This window comes from Chiloscyllium plagiosum, unplaced genomic scaffold (genome assembly GCF_037043375.1).
Source record: "Chiloscyllium plagiosum isolate Xiang-an unplaced genomic scaffold, Cpla_swu_hap1 HiC_scaffold_42, whole genome shotgun sequence".
Taxonomy (NCBI): Eukaryota; Metazoa; Chordata; class Chondrichthyes; order Orectolobiformes; family Hemiscylliidae; genus Chiloscyllium; species Chiloscyllium plagiosum.
Genome location: NW_028270180.1, coordinates 38,884,980 through 38,903,583, shown reverse-complemented (window position 1 = coordinate 38,903,583; position 18,604 = coordinate 38,884,980). Strand labels below are relative to the sequence as shown.

Below are 18,604 nucleotides of genomic sequence, written 5' to 3'. Positions count from 1 at the left end.
CAAGATCCCTCTGCTCATCCACACTACCAAGTATCCGACCATTAGCCCAGTACCCCATCTTTTTGTTATTCTTCCCAAAGTGAATCACCTCACACTTAGCTACATTGAATTCCATTTGCCACCTTTCTGCCCAGCTCTGCAGCTTCTCTATATCCTGCTGTAACCTGCCACATCCTTCCTCACTGTCAACAACTCCTCCGACTTTCGTATCATCCGTAAACTTGCTCACCCAACCTTCTAACCCCTCTTCCAGGTCATTTATAAAAATGACAAACAGCAATGGTCCCAAAACAGATCCTTGCGGAACACCGCTAGTGACGGCACTCCATGAAGAAACTTTGCCATCAACTACTACCCTCTGTCTTCTTCCATCCAGCCAATTCCTAATCCAAACCTCCAACTCACCCTCAATGCCATATCTCCGTATTTTCTGCAGTAGCCTACCATGGGGAACCTTATCAAACGCCTTACTAAAATCCATATATACCACATCTACCGCTTTCCCCTCATCAACCTCCTTCGTCACCTTTTCAAAGAACTCAATAAGGTTTGTGAGGCACGACCTGCCCTTCACAAAACCATGCTGACTATCCTTGATCACATTATTCCTATCCAGATGTGCATAAATCCTATCCCTTACAATTCTCTCTAAGACTTTGCCCACAACAGAAGTGAGACTCACCGGCCTATAGTTACTAGGGTTATCCCTACTCCCCTTTTTGAACAAGGGAACCACATTTGCTATCCTCCAGTCTTCTGGCACTACTCCAGTAGACAAAGAGGACATAAAAATCAAGGCCAATGGCTCTGCAATCTCCTCCCTTGCTTCCCAGAGAATCCTAGGATAAATGTCATCAGGCCCAGGGGACTTATCTATTTTCACCTTTTCCAGGATTTCCAACACCTCTTCTCTACATACCTCAAAGCCATCCATTCTACTTATTTGTGACTCAGTATTCACATCGACGACAATGCCCTGTTCCTGAGTAAATACTGAAGAAAAGTATTCATTCAGTGTCTCCCCAATCTCTTCCGCCTCCACACGCAACTTCCCACTACTATCCTTGACTGGACCTATTCCTACCCTAGTCATTCTTTTATTCCTAACATACCTATAGAAAGCCTTAGGGTTTTCCCTAATCCTACCGACTAAGGACCTTTCATGTCCCCTCCTTGCTGCTCTTAGCTCTCTCTTCAGGTCCTTCCTGGCTACCCTATAACTCTCAATCGCCCCAATTGAACGTTCACGTCTCATCTTGAGATAGGCCGCCCTCTTCCATTTAACAAGGGATTCCAATTCCTTATTAAACCACGGCTCCCTCGCACGAACCTTTCCTCCCTGCCTGACAGGTACATAATTATCAAGGAAACTCAATAGTTGCTCCTTGAACAAGCTCCACATATCATTTACACTCTTGCCTTGGAGTCTACTTTTCCAAGCCACACATCCTAAGTCATGCCTCACCGCATCATAATTTCCCTGACCCCAGCTATAACTCTTGCCCTGTAGTACACACTTATCCCTCTCCATCACGAGAGTAAAAATCACCGAATTATGGTCACTATCCCCAAAGTGCTCACCTACCTCTAATTCTAACACCTGGCCTGGTTCGTTACCCAGAACCAAATCCAGTATGGCCTCACCTCTTGTTGGCCTGTCTACATATTGTGTCAGGAAACTCTCCTGCACACATTGAACAAACACTGACCCATCTAACGAACTTGAGCTATAGCTTTCCCAATCAATATCAGGAAAGTTAAAGTCCCCCATAACAACCACCCTATTACTGTCACTCATCTCCTGAATCACCTTCCCTATCCTTTCTTCAATGATTCAGTGAGACTGTGCACGTGGGAGAGAAATAGTTTGTATATGAGAGGGAAACATGGTGAGACTGTGTATGAGAGAGGGTAAGAAACTGGGATTATGTATGAGACAGATGTTGAGATTCTCCATGAGAAAGTAAAATAGTGAGATTGTGCATGAGAGAGAGTATTGGGTTCTCAGTTATTCCAAATGTAAAGCACCCCTATCCCCTTGATTACATTCCAGTCATTGACACTCAAACCTTTCACTCAGACGGACACATACACATTCATGAGTATCTGGTATTCTATAAATGAACACCCCAAATCCCATGATAAAATTCCAATGAGTAACTAACTTTCAATCATCTGTTGTTCTAAATATGAATCACCCCGATCATCTTTATAAGATTCCAGTCAGCAACTCACTCCTGGGTATTTGTTATTCTATGTATAAACCTCCTCGAATCCTTCCACACATTCCAGCCTGTGTCTCACTCTCAAGTATCTGTGATTCGATATAGAAAAAGCCCAAACTTCTCAATTAGATTCGCTCCCCAGTATTGGTTAGTCAATATGTGACCCACACTGTACCATACGGCTATACCCCGATCTGTAACTCACTCACTGGTACCTGCTACTCTGTATAGAAAGTAGCCCAAATCCCTCAGTTAGATTTCAGACTGAAACTCACTCCCTGTTGTGTTCTGAAATACATAAACTCGCTGAGACCATCGATGAAATTCCAGTCTCTAACTCAGTATAAACTAAACAGTTGAATATTAAATTGGGAGCAGGAACAGAGAAAGCTGGAGTTTAATTTCCGCTACATTCTGTTTCTCCAGAAACATTAATTTGATGGAGTGCAGCGGTTCAATAAGGCAGCTCCCTCCCACCTTCTCAAGGGCTGGTGGGAATGGGGGGTAAATGCTGGGCCCAGCCAGTGATGCTCACATCCCATGAACGAATGAAAACAACAATCCCTTTGCCTTCCTGATCACTCACTGCCCCTGCAGACTGAGTCTGCAGCCACAGCAAGGCTTCCTCACTTCCCTAGTCCCATGTCCTGGTAATAATTGGCAATAATTGGAATATTTGATGAAACCATCACGTTAGCTTTCTGTGATTTCGTACACGAATCCAGAAAATAATGTGTAATACTGGAGTCCAAGAGGACCTGACCCACGAATGCAGGACCCCGGTCACTCTCTCTCCCTCTCTCTCTCCCCCACACACAAACTCACGCACACAAATACAGAGTTACTGAGGTGCAGTATTTGACGTGGACAGTGTGGAGGGAGATTTACTCTGTATGTAGCCCCATGTTGTCCCTGTCCTGGGAGTGTCCGATATGAGCAATATTGACAGATCTTGACTCTGTATCGAACTCCACTCTCCCCAGACTCTGGAAGATTCAGATGGAGAAATTGCCGCTGAACACATAGTCTGTATCGAATCAGTGATGGAACTGCCCTGAGTGTGTTTGATATGAATAGGATGGGGGAAGTGGGAGATTTGATCAGTGCCTAACGCCACACTGATCATGGCTTGGGAATGTGAAAAGCTGCAGTGTACAGGGAGTTTTACTCTGCATCTAACTGTATTCACTACCTGCCCTGGAGATTTAAGTGGGTGCAGTTTAAATAAAGCTTTATTTTGGCTTGAACCCTGTGGTCCCTCTGCCCTGGGAGTGTTTGCTGGGAACACTGTTTAACCTCTGCGATATGGATCCTATGAAGATTGATGGGAGACAGTGTAAATGGAATTTTCAGGGTCCAATTCCTTCACGTGGATGAGAGAAGGTCTCCAATTGGAATGGTGAGAAAAATTGATGCCCGTGGGACTGAAGGGTCAGTAACAGAATGAATACACCATTGGCTCAGAGACAGCAGACAGGGTCGAGGGGAATGAGGGTTTCAAGCTGGAGGCAGGTACAGGTACACACAAAGGGATCTGAGACACAATTTTTATACACAGAAAGTTTTGGGTGTGCGGAATGATTTACCAAAGTCTGCTGTACTCACAACATTATTGCCAGGGTTGGAGAATTTGAGCTATGGGGAGAGGCTGAACAGGCTGGGGCTGTTTTCCCTGCAGCGTCGGAGGTTGAGGGATGACCTTATAGAGGTTTACAAAATTATGAGGAGCATGGAAAGGATAAATAGACAAAGTATTTTCCCAGGGGTCAGGGTATCCAGAACTAGAGGGCATAGATTTAGGGTGAGAGGGAAAAGATAGAAAAGAGACCTAAGGGGCAACATTTTCACCCAGGCGGTGGTACGGAATGAGCTGCCAGAGGGAGTGGTGGAGGCTGGTACAATTGCAATATTTAAAAAGCATCTGGACCGGTATATGAATAGGAAGGGTTTGAAGGGATATGGGCCGGGTACTGGCAGGTGGGGCTAGATTGGGTTGGGATATCTGGTCAGCATGGACAGGTTGGACCGAAGGGTCCGTTTCCATGCTGTACATCTCTATGACTGTATTTAAAAGGCATCTGGATGGGATGTAGACAGTGAGGGTTTGGAGTGGTAAGGGACAATTGTTGGCAAATATAGCTAGATTAATTTCGGTTATCTGGTCAGCAGGGACTAGCTGGAATGGAGGGTCTGTTTCTGTGTTCGACACCTCCGAAATCCTGATGAAGGACTTTTGCCCGAAACGTCGATTTTCCTGCTCCTCGGATACTGCCTGACCTGATGTGCTTTTCCAGCACCCCTCTGATCTAAGCTCTGAAATGCACTCTTTCAGAGTTCCATCAATCTCATATCATGCCCTTCTCAAACAGGTGACTTCTCCTGCCTTCCCAAGGTACACAATGCCAACACACCAGGATGCCCCATATTAGGCAATGGGACCCGATGTGGGAACCTCACTGCCGGTGTCAAATGCATCTTGAAAGCCATGAGGCAGGGTACCCCCAGCTTCTGCCACGACAGGACATTGGGACACAGGCAGATTTCAACCTCACACCTTCAAGGCTGAATCTGAGCTGAGGTGCCACCCATTGTTAAAGATTTACCTGAGAATTTAGCTATTTTTACATACTGTTTACATATGAAAGAACAAAATCTAACATGGTTTTTCTAAAGGTATACAGACAGAACAGGCAATTTTGTTTTTAAATATGTAATTTCAGTGGCATCACCCTGTAATCTTTTACTATAAATTCTGTGTCGTGTGATGCTCTGCTCCACAACCACCTGATGAAGGAACAGCGCTCCAAAAGCAAGTGCTATCAAATAAACCTGTTGGACTATAACCTGATGTTGTGTGATTATTTAATTTTGTCCACCCCAGTCCAACACCGGCAACTCCAAATCTTTACTACATATTGTTTACACTAACTCACACGCAGTTCAGGTCAGTTTAGCACAATGACCCTGTTCCTCTTTTTGTGAGGTTCCCTGTGTATATTAACACAGTTAATGGGCCCTGAGAGGATGAATACATTCTCTTTATCCTGTCAGTTTAAACAGTTGAACATATCAGTTTGAAAGCAGTGGAAGAGGAGATTGTCTTTTTCTGTACAATTTCAGTGCAGAACCTTCAGCCATAAACTGTCTTTGCAAAAGTGGGGGTTGAATGCAACTCTCACTGAGCAACATTAATACAGCAAACACACAATTCCGAGTTACTGTTATCAATTGGTTAAGGAACTGGGATGAGAAAACCACTTGTGGTGGGGTGCCGTGGCTCAGTTTGTTAACTTGCCTCCATCATAAACAGCCCACCAAGATTTCACATCGGAGTGGGGCCTGTGTATTTTACCAAATGCATGGTTGTTTCAAAATCTCCCAAGTCAGTGTTGCTCATCAGACAACCATGCGTCCTGTTTGGGTGTCAGCCTGTTTTGGTGACCCTGATCTGCTCCCTGGTTTAGTTCCTCCAGGGGATATTGTTCCTTCCGAACTATTAATTCAATCTGGAGTTTCCTTCCTGTGTTTGACAAGAACTTCTGCCTCTCCTCCTCCTTCATTACGCTTCGTTCATTCCCAGGTTGTTGGGAATAACGAGGTGAGCCAGGAGACATGGCAGACTTACCGGGGAATGTTGCAGTGATGGCGCAGACACCAAGAGCTGTTCACCCTAATTCTCTGCTGTCAACATCCATTCATTCCACACCAACAGGAAATACTTCATTGCACTCCTGTCGTTGTGGTTCGCACAGTGATTGTGGTTTCTTTTCTTGTGGATTATGAAGTCTATTTACATCTCGAAAGGATCATAATATTTGGAGGAAGGAATGACTCCTCACCTCAGGCAGAAGGGCCAGACACATTATTCGGAGAATGTGAGCCCAATCCCACACATGCTACCGAGGGGGCAGAAAGCCTGTTAGCTGGGCCACTCTCAATTTGTCTCCGAATGTCAGACTTTTCAAAGAGCAGAAATGGGAAATGAGGAATATGGGCAGACCGAGAGTCCGAGAATGTGAAAGAGGGTCAGGTGCATGCACAGAGAAAGAAAGAAATATGGAGACGCACATTGAGGGAGATACTGAAAGAACCAATTCTCCAATCGACATGGCTGCTGACTGACAGAAACAAATAATACAAAAAAACGGTAACTATTAAGCACAGCCTTTCACCAGCTCCGGACAACGGAAGGATTCTTACAGCCAGCAAAGTCATTTTGAATTTTCAACATTGACGATTGTAAGCTAATGAAAGATTTTGGTAAATATCCTGACAAGGAAAACTGATCATTTTACCGAAAATATAATACAGAAATGTCGAAGTAACCTCGCTCTGCCGATATGAAGCATGAACTCTGTTTCTCTCCACTGTCCTACTGAGTTTTTCTATCAAATCTTGGTTTTGGTTCAGATTTCAAACATCTGCAGTTCTTTGTTTCATGTTATTCTTAACAATGTTTGAGACAAAACCAATGACCTGACGGCTTCAGAAACTCGGTCAGAAATACTGTTAGCAAGATATCTTTGCAGAACACATCGCCCGTTCCCTGACCAGGAACCCCCCTTTCCCCCTCAGAGAGGGCACCAACTCCTAACCGTGAGATTAAAAGGGAAGGCGACAGAAGCTGTCGCATTTATTCTCAATGAAACCACTTATGCATTTCATTTTGGTTCATTTTCGCTGCACATTAGTTTCTCGTTGTCTTCGAGGTTTATTTTAAACACAATAGGAAAATACCATTCGGCCCATCGTGCAGGATGGCTCATCAGATAGTCATCTGTTTTCGATCCAGTGTCCAGCTTTGGCACGATACCATCGGTGTTCTGATGTTTTGAACGCAAAATTCAGAAAAGATTATCCCTGTGATCTTAAACGAGACAACAATGGGAGTGAGTTACACACCGTCACACTGAAGTGAAATCCCCTCGAGCAACCCATTCACATTTTCACCCATAGAGTGAGTCACAGACACACATGCCCGGAGGTGGGTGGGGGGGGGGCAGAGGTTTCGGGATTATACCAGCTCCTTGTGCTTCAGTTCCAGTCTCCACCTCCTTGTGACCAACTCCACCACCCCCCGCCCACCCCCCCCCCCCCCCACCCCCACCCCACACACAGACACACACAAGTTTCTCTGACAAGAGGCAGCTTTCGGTGCAACTAAAGCCAGTTTTACAGACAATGAGAGAAGTTGTGATGAGCTGGAATTTAAAATGGACAATTGCCTCACATGCAACTTTCAAATTTGAAAACACACTGATCCAAAGTCTGCAGCTCCTCAAAATCTGTCGCACATTGAGGTGCAATATTCCCAAATTCGGGACCCACTGATCCAAGTTGAAACTTTATTGCTGGAACAGCACAGCAGGTCAGGCAGCATCCAGGGAACAGGAGATTCGACGTTTCGGGCACAGGCCCTTCTTCAGGAATGAGCAGGGCCTGGCTTTAGTTGCACCGAAAGCTGCCTCTTGTCAGAGAAACTTGTGTGTGTCTGTGTGTGGGGTTGGGGGGGGTGTGGATTTGGTCTTAAGTAGGTAGAGACTGGAACTGAAGCACAAGGAGCTGGTATAATCCCATTCCTGAAGAAGGGCCTGTGCCCGAAACGTCGAATCTCCTGTTCCCTGGATGCTGCCTGACCTGCTGTGCTGTTCCAGCAATAAAGTTTCAACTTTGATCTCCAGCATCTGCAGACCTCACTTTTTACCCATTGATCCAATCCGTGCAGCACATCGCACACAAATCAGGAAGGATTCGATCCTCCAAAAGTCAGAGACATTATCCATTATGTCACTGGGCCAACGGCAGCCGGAGGTACGGCAGGTAGTCGATATGAAATGGAAACATGGACATTGGGGGAAACAGTATTCACAAGGTGAACAATCAGTAAATATAATTATCGTCACTGCTCCACATCGGATGTCCCACTTGGTGAAGCAATGTCTCTCAATGGCCAAGGAAACATATTTGCCCTCAGGTTCCTGCTTCTGGGTCGCCTGCGCCTCTGTTGGGAGTTGCCATCATTTTATTCACAGTCACTCCGCGATTTTTTGATCCACTCCAGGGAAATATCCTCTTCCAGTCAAGACCCTGAACCAGCCCAGCGAGAAACCTCTGTTGGTTTGAATCCCCGGGATGGAGAATCAGACGGGATGAACAGCGCCTTTTAGTGGTGGAACCCCTTCACTACAATCTCACGCCTCAGACCGTGTCTCTGCCCGTGTCACCCTGTTCTGGACATTCCTGCATCACACCGACTGACCAACATCAGATTACCACAGCTCCGCTTTCTTTACCTTGAAACCCAAGGCGATAATATGAAGCGTTTGCAAAATTGAAGAGAGAAACTTTGTTGCCGAAGGTGGTTATGAAGGGATGGACAGGCACAAGGGTGTGTACAATTCAGGTCGCTCTGGATCCTGTCAGCATTACCGGGGGGCCGTGCTGAGGAGTCAATGTTTGTATCGTCCAGACATGGATCCAGTTCCCATTCAGGGAATGAAGGTTTAATTCTCTTCATGTGAATTGTCTCAATGAAAACACATTCCCCGTTCCACACAGAAGACAGACCGGGATCCCTCCAGAATCAGCCCAGTGACTGCTTGAACCATGTAGAAGGACAATGACAGCGGACAGATACGATAGTGACCCCTTCAAATCTCCCTCCAATCATCTCACCTTCCTGAGTTGGAAATATGTTGGTGTTCCTTCAGTGTCTCTGGGTGTAAATCCAGGGAATCCCGCGCTTGCAGCATAATGGCTGTCCCTCCGTGTGAAGGAGTTCAATGGTTCACAAAAGCAACACATCTCCTCCATCTCTGGGGGATTTAGGGATGGACAGCGAGTCCTATTCCATTGAGTGATATCTTTATCCCAGGAATGCGTTTCTAACAGTGGTAGGTTCCAATCGGACACCTGCAGGAGATCGGTAGTAAGTTGAGAAGTGGAGCAGGGAAGTGAAATTGATGTGAATGACAATGATGACTGGGAGGCATGAGGCAGGAAGTGAGTCTGGATCTGGTGGTGCAAGGCTCAGTGTCGCTGATAATCGGTCAGCCTTTACTGCAAACTGTTTACAATGGCTCACACACCATTCCTGGTCAATTCATGGCAAGACACTGTTCCTCTTCGTGTGAGATTGCCTCTGTGTGTATTAAAGCCGTCAATACGCCCCAAGAGAATGAACAACGTCCCCTTTGTCCTGTCAGTTTAAACAGATACAAATATCTGTTTGAAGCCAATACAAGAGAAGATTGCCCTTTTATGTGCCTTTGCATTGGAGAATGTTCAATCGTGAAATGTTTGGTTTTGCAAAAGCGGCATATGATTGCAAATCACACTGAGTAATATTGATACAGAAATGTATTTCCCAGTTACTGTGGTCATGTGGTTCAGGAACTGCACATATGGACGTCGCTTAGTTATTTAAACCCCCTCCTTGGTAAGCAGCTGACCATAGGGTCCAATCGCAGCTGCGCCGCTTGTTGTATTGAAGGCTCAAAGGTTCACCTTTTATTAAGTGTCGTGTTGCTGATGAAGTGACTCAGCTTCCTGTCTGAGTTCGAGCCTGTTATGGTTTGGCAAACCCGCTCCTTTTTCCTGGTTTAATTCCAGCAGTGCATGTTGTCCTTCCTAACCAATAGGCCAACCTGGAGTTTCTTGTCGCTGTTCCAAAAGCACTCCTTCTTCTCCTCCACTTTTATTCTCCCTCCTTCATTCCAGGTTTGGTGGGAATAACGAGGTGAGGCAGGAGACACTGCAGGAAGGCCGTGGGATGCTGTGGTTATGGCACAGAAACCACGAGTGGATCACCCTCATTCTCTGCTGTGGCCATTCATTCATTTTACAGCATCAGGAATGCTTCCATGGTGTCGTTTATTTCTATTGGATTAGGAATGCAACTTTAATTTCGAAAGGGTTACATTATTTTGAGGAAGAAATGGTTCCTTGTATCACATCCAAGTGGCTGGCGTATTATCCGTAGAATGTGAGCCAAGTTTTACAGACTCCTGCCAGCTTCCAGAAAACCTCTCAGCAGCTCCATTCTCAAACTATCCCTGAACGTCAGGCTTTTCATAGAGTAGGAATGGGAAATGAGCGATATTGGCAAATAAAGGGTCAAAGAATATGAGAAAGGGTGAGGTAGATACACAGAGATAAAGACAGAAAATTAGAGACCCATCTTGAGGTAGACACTGAAAGAACCAATTCTCGGGTCGACATGGCTGCTAACTGGCAAAAAACAAGATTTTGATAACTATCCTCATTCGACAGATAAAACTGACCATTATCCCGGCATTGTGGTGTAGAAATGAAGAACTAATCTGGTTGTGTGGTTGTGAACCATTGTCTCTGTTTCTCCCCACAGATGTTGCCAGGACTAGTCAGTTTACACGGCAATTCTTGGTTCAGATTTCCAACATCTGCATTCTCTTGGTTTTCTGTTCATCTTTAAAACGGTTGGCACAAAACCGATGTTCTGCCAGAAAGTGGTCAGAAATATTCTTACCACGATGTGTGTGCAGAACAAAGCACGCATTCCTTGACTGGGAATAGAACCCGTGTCACGGCGGCGAGAGCGCCAAATGCTGGCTACTAGACTACAAGGGAAGGCAGAAGGCGCCCTTGGATTTATTCAGAATGAAAATAATTTTGCCTTTTCATTTCTGATCAGTTTTGCTGCAGATTAGGTCCTCCTTGCCTTCGAGCTTTCACAGAGTGGCAAGAGACCGTTCGGCCCATTGTGCATTGCAGTTCATCAGGTATCCATGTATTCCAGTCCCAGTTTCTAGTTTTGGCTCAAAATGTTGTGTATTAATGTTTCCAGAGCAAATGTGAATGCGATTCTCATTGTGAATTTAAACGACACGACAATGGGACTGAGGTCTGACATGGTCACACTGTGTTGTAACCACCTTGAGGAACTGACCCTCATTGTCACCCACAGAGGGAGACACACAGAAACATATCCCGAGAGGAACAGATGTCTCAGGATCATACCAGCTCCTTGTGCTTCACTTCCGCTCTCTGCCCCACACAACAGCTTCTCTGACAAAGGCAGCTTTAGGTTGAACACTCGCCAGTTTGACAGGCAATGAGAGATGTTGAGCTGAGCTGGAATTTAAAATGGACAATAGACCTAAATGTAAGTTTTAAATTCGAAAACACACTGATCCAAACCATTCAGATTCTCAGAACCTGACAAAACAGGACCAGCCATACACCTGTCTGACATTGAGCTGTAAAGGACCCAAAAGCAACATTCAATTTAAATACACACTGATCCAATCCTTGCAGCTCGAAAGAACCGAAGAAAATAGCAACTGACAACATGCAATTGGCTGAACAAACACGTTACTCCCGAGACATGTAGGATGTAAACCTACAGTCGTCTGATTCAAAGTCAGATGTTTTATCTATTGCTTCACTGGCAGGATGCACACACACACGCTGGACACCTTTCCATATGTGATGTGAACATGGAGATCTGGGAAACAACATTCATAAGGTGATCAACCAGCAAAGATAATCCACTTTGTGTAACAGGGCCTTTCAATGGCAAAGCAAATACATTGGTCCTCAGGTGCCTGCTTCTGTGTCGCCTGTTCTTCTGCAGGACGTCTCCAGCATTTTATTCACAGTCACTGCGCTATCTTATGATGCATTCCACTGAAATGTACTTTCATACTTGGATTTAGTGTCACTTCCAGTCAAGGTCCTGAACGAATTCAGCGAGAAACCTCTGGTCATTTCCAGCATGGAATTTGGAATCAGACGATTTGAACGAAGGCTTTATTGGGGCCGCCCCATCACCGCAGATCAACGCCTCAAAACGAGCCGCTGTTAGTATCAAACTGTTCTGTACCTTCCTGCAGTAAATCAGGTTAGCACAGCTCCGCTTTCTTCACATTGAAACCAAGGCGGCTATATGAATTGTTTGGAAACTTAGAGAGAGAAACATTGCTGCTGAAGATGATGATGACGTGAAGATCATGCACAGAGTCTGGACAGATCAGGTCACAAATGTTACTGTCAGCTTCAGTAGGGTCCCTGGTTCGGAGCCTGAGTTTGCAATGCCCAGACCGGGATACAATTCCCAGTCAGGAAATGAAGATTTATTTCTCTTCCTGTGAGTTATCTTATTGGAAACTAACTCCTGTTTCTTCCCAGAACACAGACCCAGACCAACCCAGTCATTGTTTGCATCTATCTAGAAGGACAATAGCAACAGATGCATGAGAGAACTGTAACCACAAATCACCCATCTAGGATCGCGCCTTTCTGAGTTGGAAATATCTCGCTGCTTCTACAGTGCTTTTGGGTCTAGATCCTGGAACTCACTCCCTAGCAGTATCATGGCTGTACCTTGAGTTCTTCCAGGGTTCTGTCAAGTTTGTGGGAAGATTTGTAGCTCGGGTGCTCGTTGCTGTGGTTCTGTTCGCCGAGCTGGAAGTTTTTGTTGCAAACATTTCGTCCCCTGACCAGGTGACATCCTCAGTGCTTGGGAGCCTCCTGTGAAGCGCTTCTGTGGTGTTTCCTCTGGCATTTATAGTGGCCTGTCCCTGCCGCTTCCGGTTGTCAGTTTCAGCTGTCCGCTGTGGTGGCCGGTATATTGGGTCCAGGTCGATGTGTTTGTTGGTGGAGTTTGTGGATGAGTGCCATGCCTCTAGGAATTCCCTGGCTGTTCTTTGTTTCGCTTGCCCTATAATGGTCGTGTTGTCCCAGTCGAACTCATGTTGCTTCTCGTCTACGTGTGTGGCTACTAAGGATAGCTGGTCGTGTCGTTTTGTGGCTAGTTGATGTTCGTGGATGCGGATCGTTAGCTGTCTTCCTGTTTGTCCTATATAGTGTTTTGTACAGTCCTTGCATGGGATTTTGTACACTACGTTAGTTTTGCTCATGTTGGATATCGGGTCCTTCGTTCTGGTGAGTTGATGTCAGAGAGTGGCTGTTGGTTTGTGTGCTGTTATGAGCCCTAGGGGTCGCAGTGGTCTGGCTGTCAGTTCAGAAATGTTCTTGATGTATGGTAGTGTGGCTCGTCCTTTGGGTTGGGGCATGTCCTCGTTCCGTTGTCTTTCCCTTAGGCATCTGTTGATGAAGTTGCGTGGGTATCCGTTTTTGGCGAATACCTTGTATAGGTGTTCCTCTTCTTCCTTTTGCAGTTCTGGTTTACTGCAGTGTGTTGTGGCCCTTTTGAATAGTGTCCTGATGCAACTTCGTTTGTGTGTATTGGGGTGGTTGCTTTCATAGTTCAGGACTTGGTCTGTGTGTGTGGCTTTCCTGTGTACCTTAGTGGTGAATTCTCCGTTTGGTGTGCTCTGTACCCTCACGTCTAGGAATGGGAGTTGGTTGTCCTTTTCTTCCTCTCTCGTGAATCGGGTTCCTGTGAGTGTGGAGTTGATGATCCGGTGTGTATTCTCTATTTCCGTGATTTTAATGATTACAAAGGTGTCAAAAACGTATCTGACCCAGAGTTTGGGTTGAATTTGTGGTAAGACTGTTTGTTCTAACCTTTGCATTACTGCTTCTGCTATGAGTCCCGAGATCGGTGAGCCCATGGGTGTGCCGTTGATTTGTTCAGACAACAGGACGTTGAACCCACCAACAAAGACGGTATACTTAAACTACTGGACTTGTGCCTCACAACACACTTCACATTCAACAACCAGATATACGAACAAATCAACGGAACACCCATGGGCTCACCGATCTTTCGGCCCATCTGCAGTGCGGGTCATTGGACTTCCATCTATTCCAGTCCCAGTTCCCACAAACCTGCGTTTCTGATGTTACCAGGGCGAATCTAAATGGGATTCTCCCTGTGAGCTTAAATGACATAACAATGGGACTGAAGTTGGACATGGTCACATTATGTTGTAACACCGCCGAGGAACTCAACCTCATATTTACCCACAGAGGGAAACAAACAGAGGGCTCAGGATTAGTCCCGCTCCATATGCTTCACATCCGCCAGTTTCTCCGACCAGCTCACCGCAGCTGGGCAAAGAGGTCTGCAGCACAGAAAATGCCTTTCAGGCCATCAAGTCTGCACCAGTCGAAGACTGGCCCCTGACTGTTTTCATCTCGTTTTCCAACGGTAGGCTCCTAGCTTCAACAAAGTTGGGATGGAATTGTTCAACTCATAGTGTCTCAACTTTCTCTGGGGATTTCTGCGTGTTGTACCCTGAAAGGCAGAGGGTTGCGGATTGCCACCATTCCCAACCTGTCTGGAATGTCTTTTTTCCCTTCTCCTGTGGTTTGTATGTGAAAGAAGAAGATAGGGTGTAATCTCCCTTTTTATTTGTTGATATTACTGAATCACCAGGCTGTGAGGGGAAGGCCAAATGAATTTCAAGCCCATTGCCTTAAACACGCATCGACCACTACAGAACCACACTTTCCAGGTGTCTCTCATTGTGGAGCTGAGGAAGAGTGAATCAATGTCGGGTTTGTTTGAATCCAATCACTTCACAGTTTGCAAAAGCGTTAAATTTTGGTGCATGGTGGATCTGGTTGTATCATCCTGGTAGATGGAACGGACATTCATTTAACACCAAGAACAGGAATTGCAAGAGAAACTCAGCAGATCTTACAGCATCTATGCAGAGAAAAGCAGAGACAACATTTCAAAACTTCATCAGAACTCGGTAATCTCCCACAGGTACTGCCAAACCCGTTAGATTCGACAGCAGGTTCTGTTTTTGCTTCAGATTACAAGAATCCACAGTTCGTTACATGAACCATTAAAGCAATGCAGAAACTTCTTTGTGGGAACCGTGGGCATGGGCACTTTGATGAGCAGGAGGAAGTGTTGCTACTGACCAGAGGCAGTGAACAGAGGACTGGGATGAAAGGAATCGAATGAAAAGCAGCACTTCTGCGCATCACATTCAAAGAATACTGCAGAAGCTCGATGGGTCTGGCAGTATCTGTGAAAGAGAAACAGAAATAACGGTTTGAGTGTGGTATATATTTGTGAGTAAGAACTCGAACAGCCTATGTCTAATCAAATGTTTGGCCTCGCGAGAATGTACCCTGCAGGAAGTCGTTCAAGATGTAGTCGGCAGGATTCGAGCCTGCACGGGGAAACATCAATGAATGTTTAATCCATCGCCTTTATCACTCGGCTACGAATATCCTTGCATACGCCTGGCTTAATATTTCTTATAGAATGGAGAGTTGTAACCTGAAACACCAGTATTTGGCTTGTTCTGTCCGCAGCATGACCCCAGTATTCGCTGTCACCCTCTTTTGGTTCAGAACGGAGGAGGATGCTGGGAGATCAATTGGAATTACACACACATTGATGAGATATAAAATGGATTGGAAAGATCCGTTTTCATGTGCTGAGAGATTCATAAACACAGCAGTGGATCGAGATAGAAACATATCCTTGTACTTGCCTAGCGCTTTCCCCGCCAGCTGAATTACGGCCAATGAAGTGCTTTTGAAAAGATTCACCATTGGAAACCCAAAGTGCAAATCTGGTCGATTTATTTAATCAGAGGTCAAATTAGGAAAATATTTCAAATACACACAGCTGGCACTGGACAGTGCAGACCTATTCTCAGGGGGTTATTCTGCTTTGATTTACGCCTGAGACAAAGTGGGAACAGGGGGTTTTCTCACAGCGGAAGGGGTCACAAATTTCAGACTCTGATGAGAAGGATATTCTTTCTTTCAGAGGGGAGCAAATCTATGGAATTCTATAGGTCAGAGGGCTGTGAAGGCTCGCTATATTCAAGACTGAGATAGACAAACATTGAGTTAATTCACAACCAAGGGCCACGGAGATCAGGCTGAAAGGGGGCGGGGGGGTGAGGATGAAACAAATCAGCCGTGGGCTCATTGAAACCTGTCGCCCACGTGACCGGCTACATTGCTTCCACCTGCCCTCATATCTTTGCTGTTATTTGGAAGATGCGAGACCCCATTGTCAAAGAAGAAAAGCAGAAAGTTAGGGAGAGATGATTGCAGTCAAACTGTGTCAAAATTATTTATTGGAAGGAATCCCATATTTGGCAATTTGCCAGATTTCTGTACTAACATGTCCAGCAGAGCTGATCAAGGGAGGGATTGAGCTGAGTCTTGGACAAGAAACAAACAAAGATTAGGGACATTTTTTTCTGACAAAATACATGGCCTTTCCTGATGCTCACAATGAAAGAGATGGTTTCCACGAAAAGACAGAGACTAAGTCGCCTGTAAACTAACCGATGACCAAGATATGGCTCGCGTTGTTCTATGGGACATATGTGATTTATTGATTATTGTTCTCCAAACTTCCTTTACACTGGAACCGGGAGTGGGAGCGGGGAAATTAAACCCACCCATGATTATTGCCATCTTTTATCACTCACACACTATTTATTTCTTGTATGTTTTATCTCCCATTGTGGTTCCTGATGGTGGGCTTGTAAACTGCATCTGCTGGCGAGTTCTTTCCTCACTGTTCCTCATCTGTATCCAAACACGTTCTGCTCCTTATCTCCTGAATGAAGGTAATCTCTAACCATAAGTGTCACCAAAACCTCGGCATTTCACACGCCTCTGTATCTCATCTCCCAATATTAATTAATACTTTATTGTGTTGCAGTTATGCATAATATAAGAAAAACGAAATAGAGACTGGTGGAACTGGGTTTCCAACGCACGTTATGGCAGCTAAACCGCAGGTTACTGCCCACAACACGATCACGGACACACGCACCAAATTATCAGGCAACACAGAATATGCTCAGCACAAGAGGACATGTCAGGAACAGCACCAGAAACACAACAGAAATATGTCTCTGCGCTACTATGTTGGATGTATTTCTCAATGAGCAATCGAGAGTCACATGTGTTCCATTAGGAGTGACGTCACATCCGGAAGTAACCAGTGTCACAGATGGTCATGTGATCCAAGTTCCAAGTCCCGGAATCCGAGACACTCAGTGCCCTGTGGATAGCTACAAGGAACAGCCGTCCGTGGCGTTTATGGCTTAGTTGAACTTTATGAATGCAGCTCACTCGTTGTCGGCCTGTTTCTCCTTTATAGTGTTTCATGCAGTCGATGCGTGGAATCTTAACAACCACGTTTGTACATAGTTAAAAATCGCACAACACCAGGTCATAGTCCAACATGTTTAATTGGAAGCACTAGCTTTCGGAGCGACGCTCCTTCATCAGGTAATTGTCTCGGATATGTTCTTTGGTCGATCAGTTGGTAGTTGCCTATAGTGTTCCTGGTTGTTCAGTTGTCGGTACACTTCCTTGCAGTAATCTGTTCTATTCTGAATGACAACGGCCCCTCCTTTATCTGCTGGTTTGATGACAATGTTGTGATTGGTTTTGAGAGCCTGGATGGCATTGCGTTGTGAACGGGTGATGATTTGCTCTACCTTATGGGTACGGCTGATGAATCTGGCGTTTATATATTTCCTGACGGTTTGAGCATACATGTCAAGCCCAGGGCAGCGGCCCTCCGGTGGGGTCCATGTTGACACCTTCTTTGGTCGCTCCTCTACAGATCCCTGTGATGACTGTTCCAGTTCATCAGTGGGATCAGTGGGATCACTGCCGGCACCTTGAAAGAATTCCTGGAGTCTCATTCGTCTGATGAACTCCTCTGTGTCTGCTGCCAGAACCAATGGGTCCATTTTGGTGTTGGGGCAGAAGTTGAGATCCCTACTCAGGACTTCAATCTCTTCCGGTTGAAGGGTGTGGTCCGATAAGTTGACAATAGACTTCCCCGCAGTGATAATGTTGTCTACTGTGGTTCCAGGACGGGCTTTGCTATTACTGGTGAGAATGCCAAGCTTCTCCAGTTTTTTGTTCTTGGCGTGCATGTACGTGGTGTAGTTTTGTTGCCTTGTCTGTTTGGCGATGTCACGTAATTGTACTGATGTATCCTGTGTGCAGGCTGTGAGTGTGGACTCCATCTGAATTTCAAGGTTGTGGCACCTGCTATAGAGTTGGTGCACGAGATGATTGAGGAGTTTACGAGAGGTGCAGTGGCAAAGTCTCTCTGCGTAGTCTGTGTTGTAGGTCGACCTAAGTGGGTTCGTGATCCCTAATCCATTCGGGATCTTTCCTGCTTGCCTGCATTCCTGTAGAAACTTGATGTCTGTGTCGATATGTGTGACCTTCTAGGAGATCCTCTCCACTTTAAGCCGGCGGTTAGTGGTGTCGATAGTAGTCACAATTCGGAGATGCGGGTGTTGGACTGGGGTGTACAAAGTTAAAAATCACACAACACCAGGTTATAGTCCAACAGGTTTAATCGGAAGCAGGTGTCACAATCACCTGATGAAGGAGCGTCGCTCCGAAAGCTAGTGTGCTTCCGATTAAACCTGTTGGACTATAACCTGGTGTTGTGTGATTTTTAACTTTGTACACCC

General features: G+C 45.6%; 1 protein-coding gene across 1 annotated transcript; it reads right to left on the bottom strand.

Annotated features, from left to right (window-relative positions):
• Nucleotides 1–17,389: 17,389 nt before the first annotated feature.
• Nucleotides 17,390–18,400, bottom strand: LOC148137580 (uncharacterized). The gene has a single exon (XM_087982023.1). The coding sequence runs from the start codon at nt 18,143–18,145 to the stop codon at nt 17,390–17,392; it is 756 nt and encodes a 251-aa protein (XP_087838149.1). The 5' UTR covers nt 18,146–18,400.
• Between the last annotated feature and the right edge of the window lie 204 nt (nt 18,401–18,604).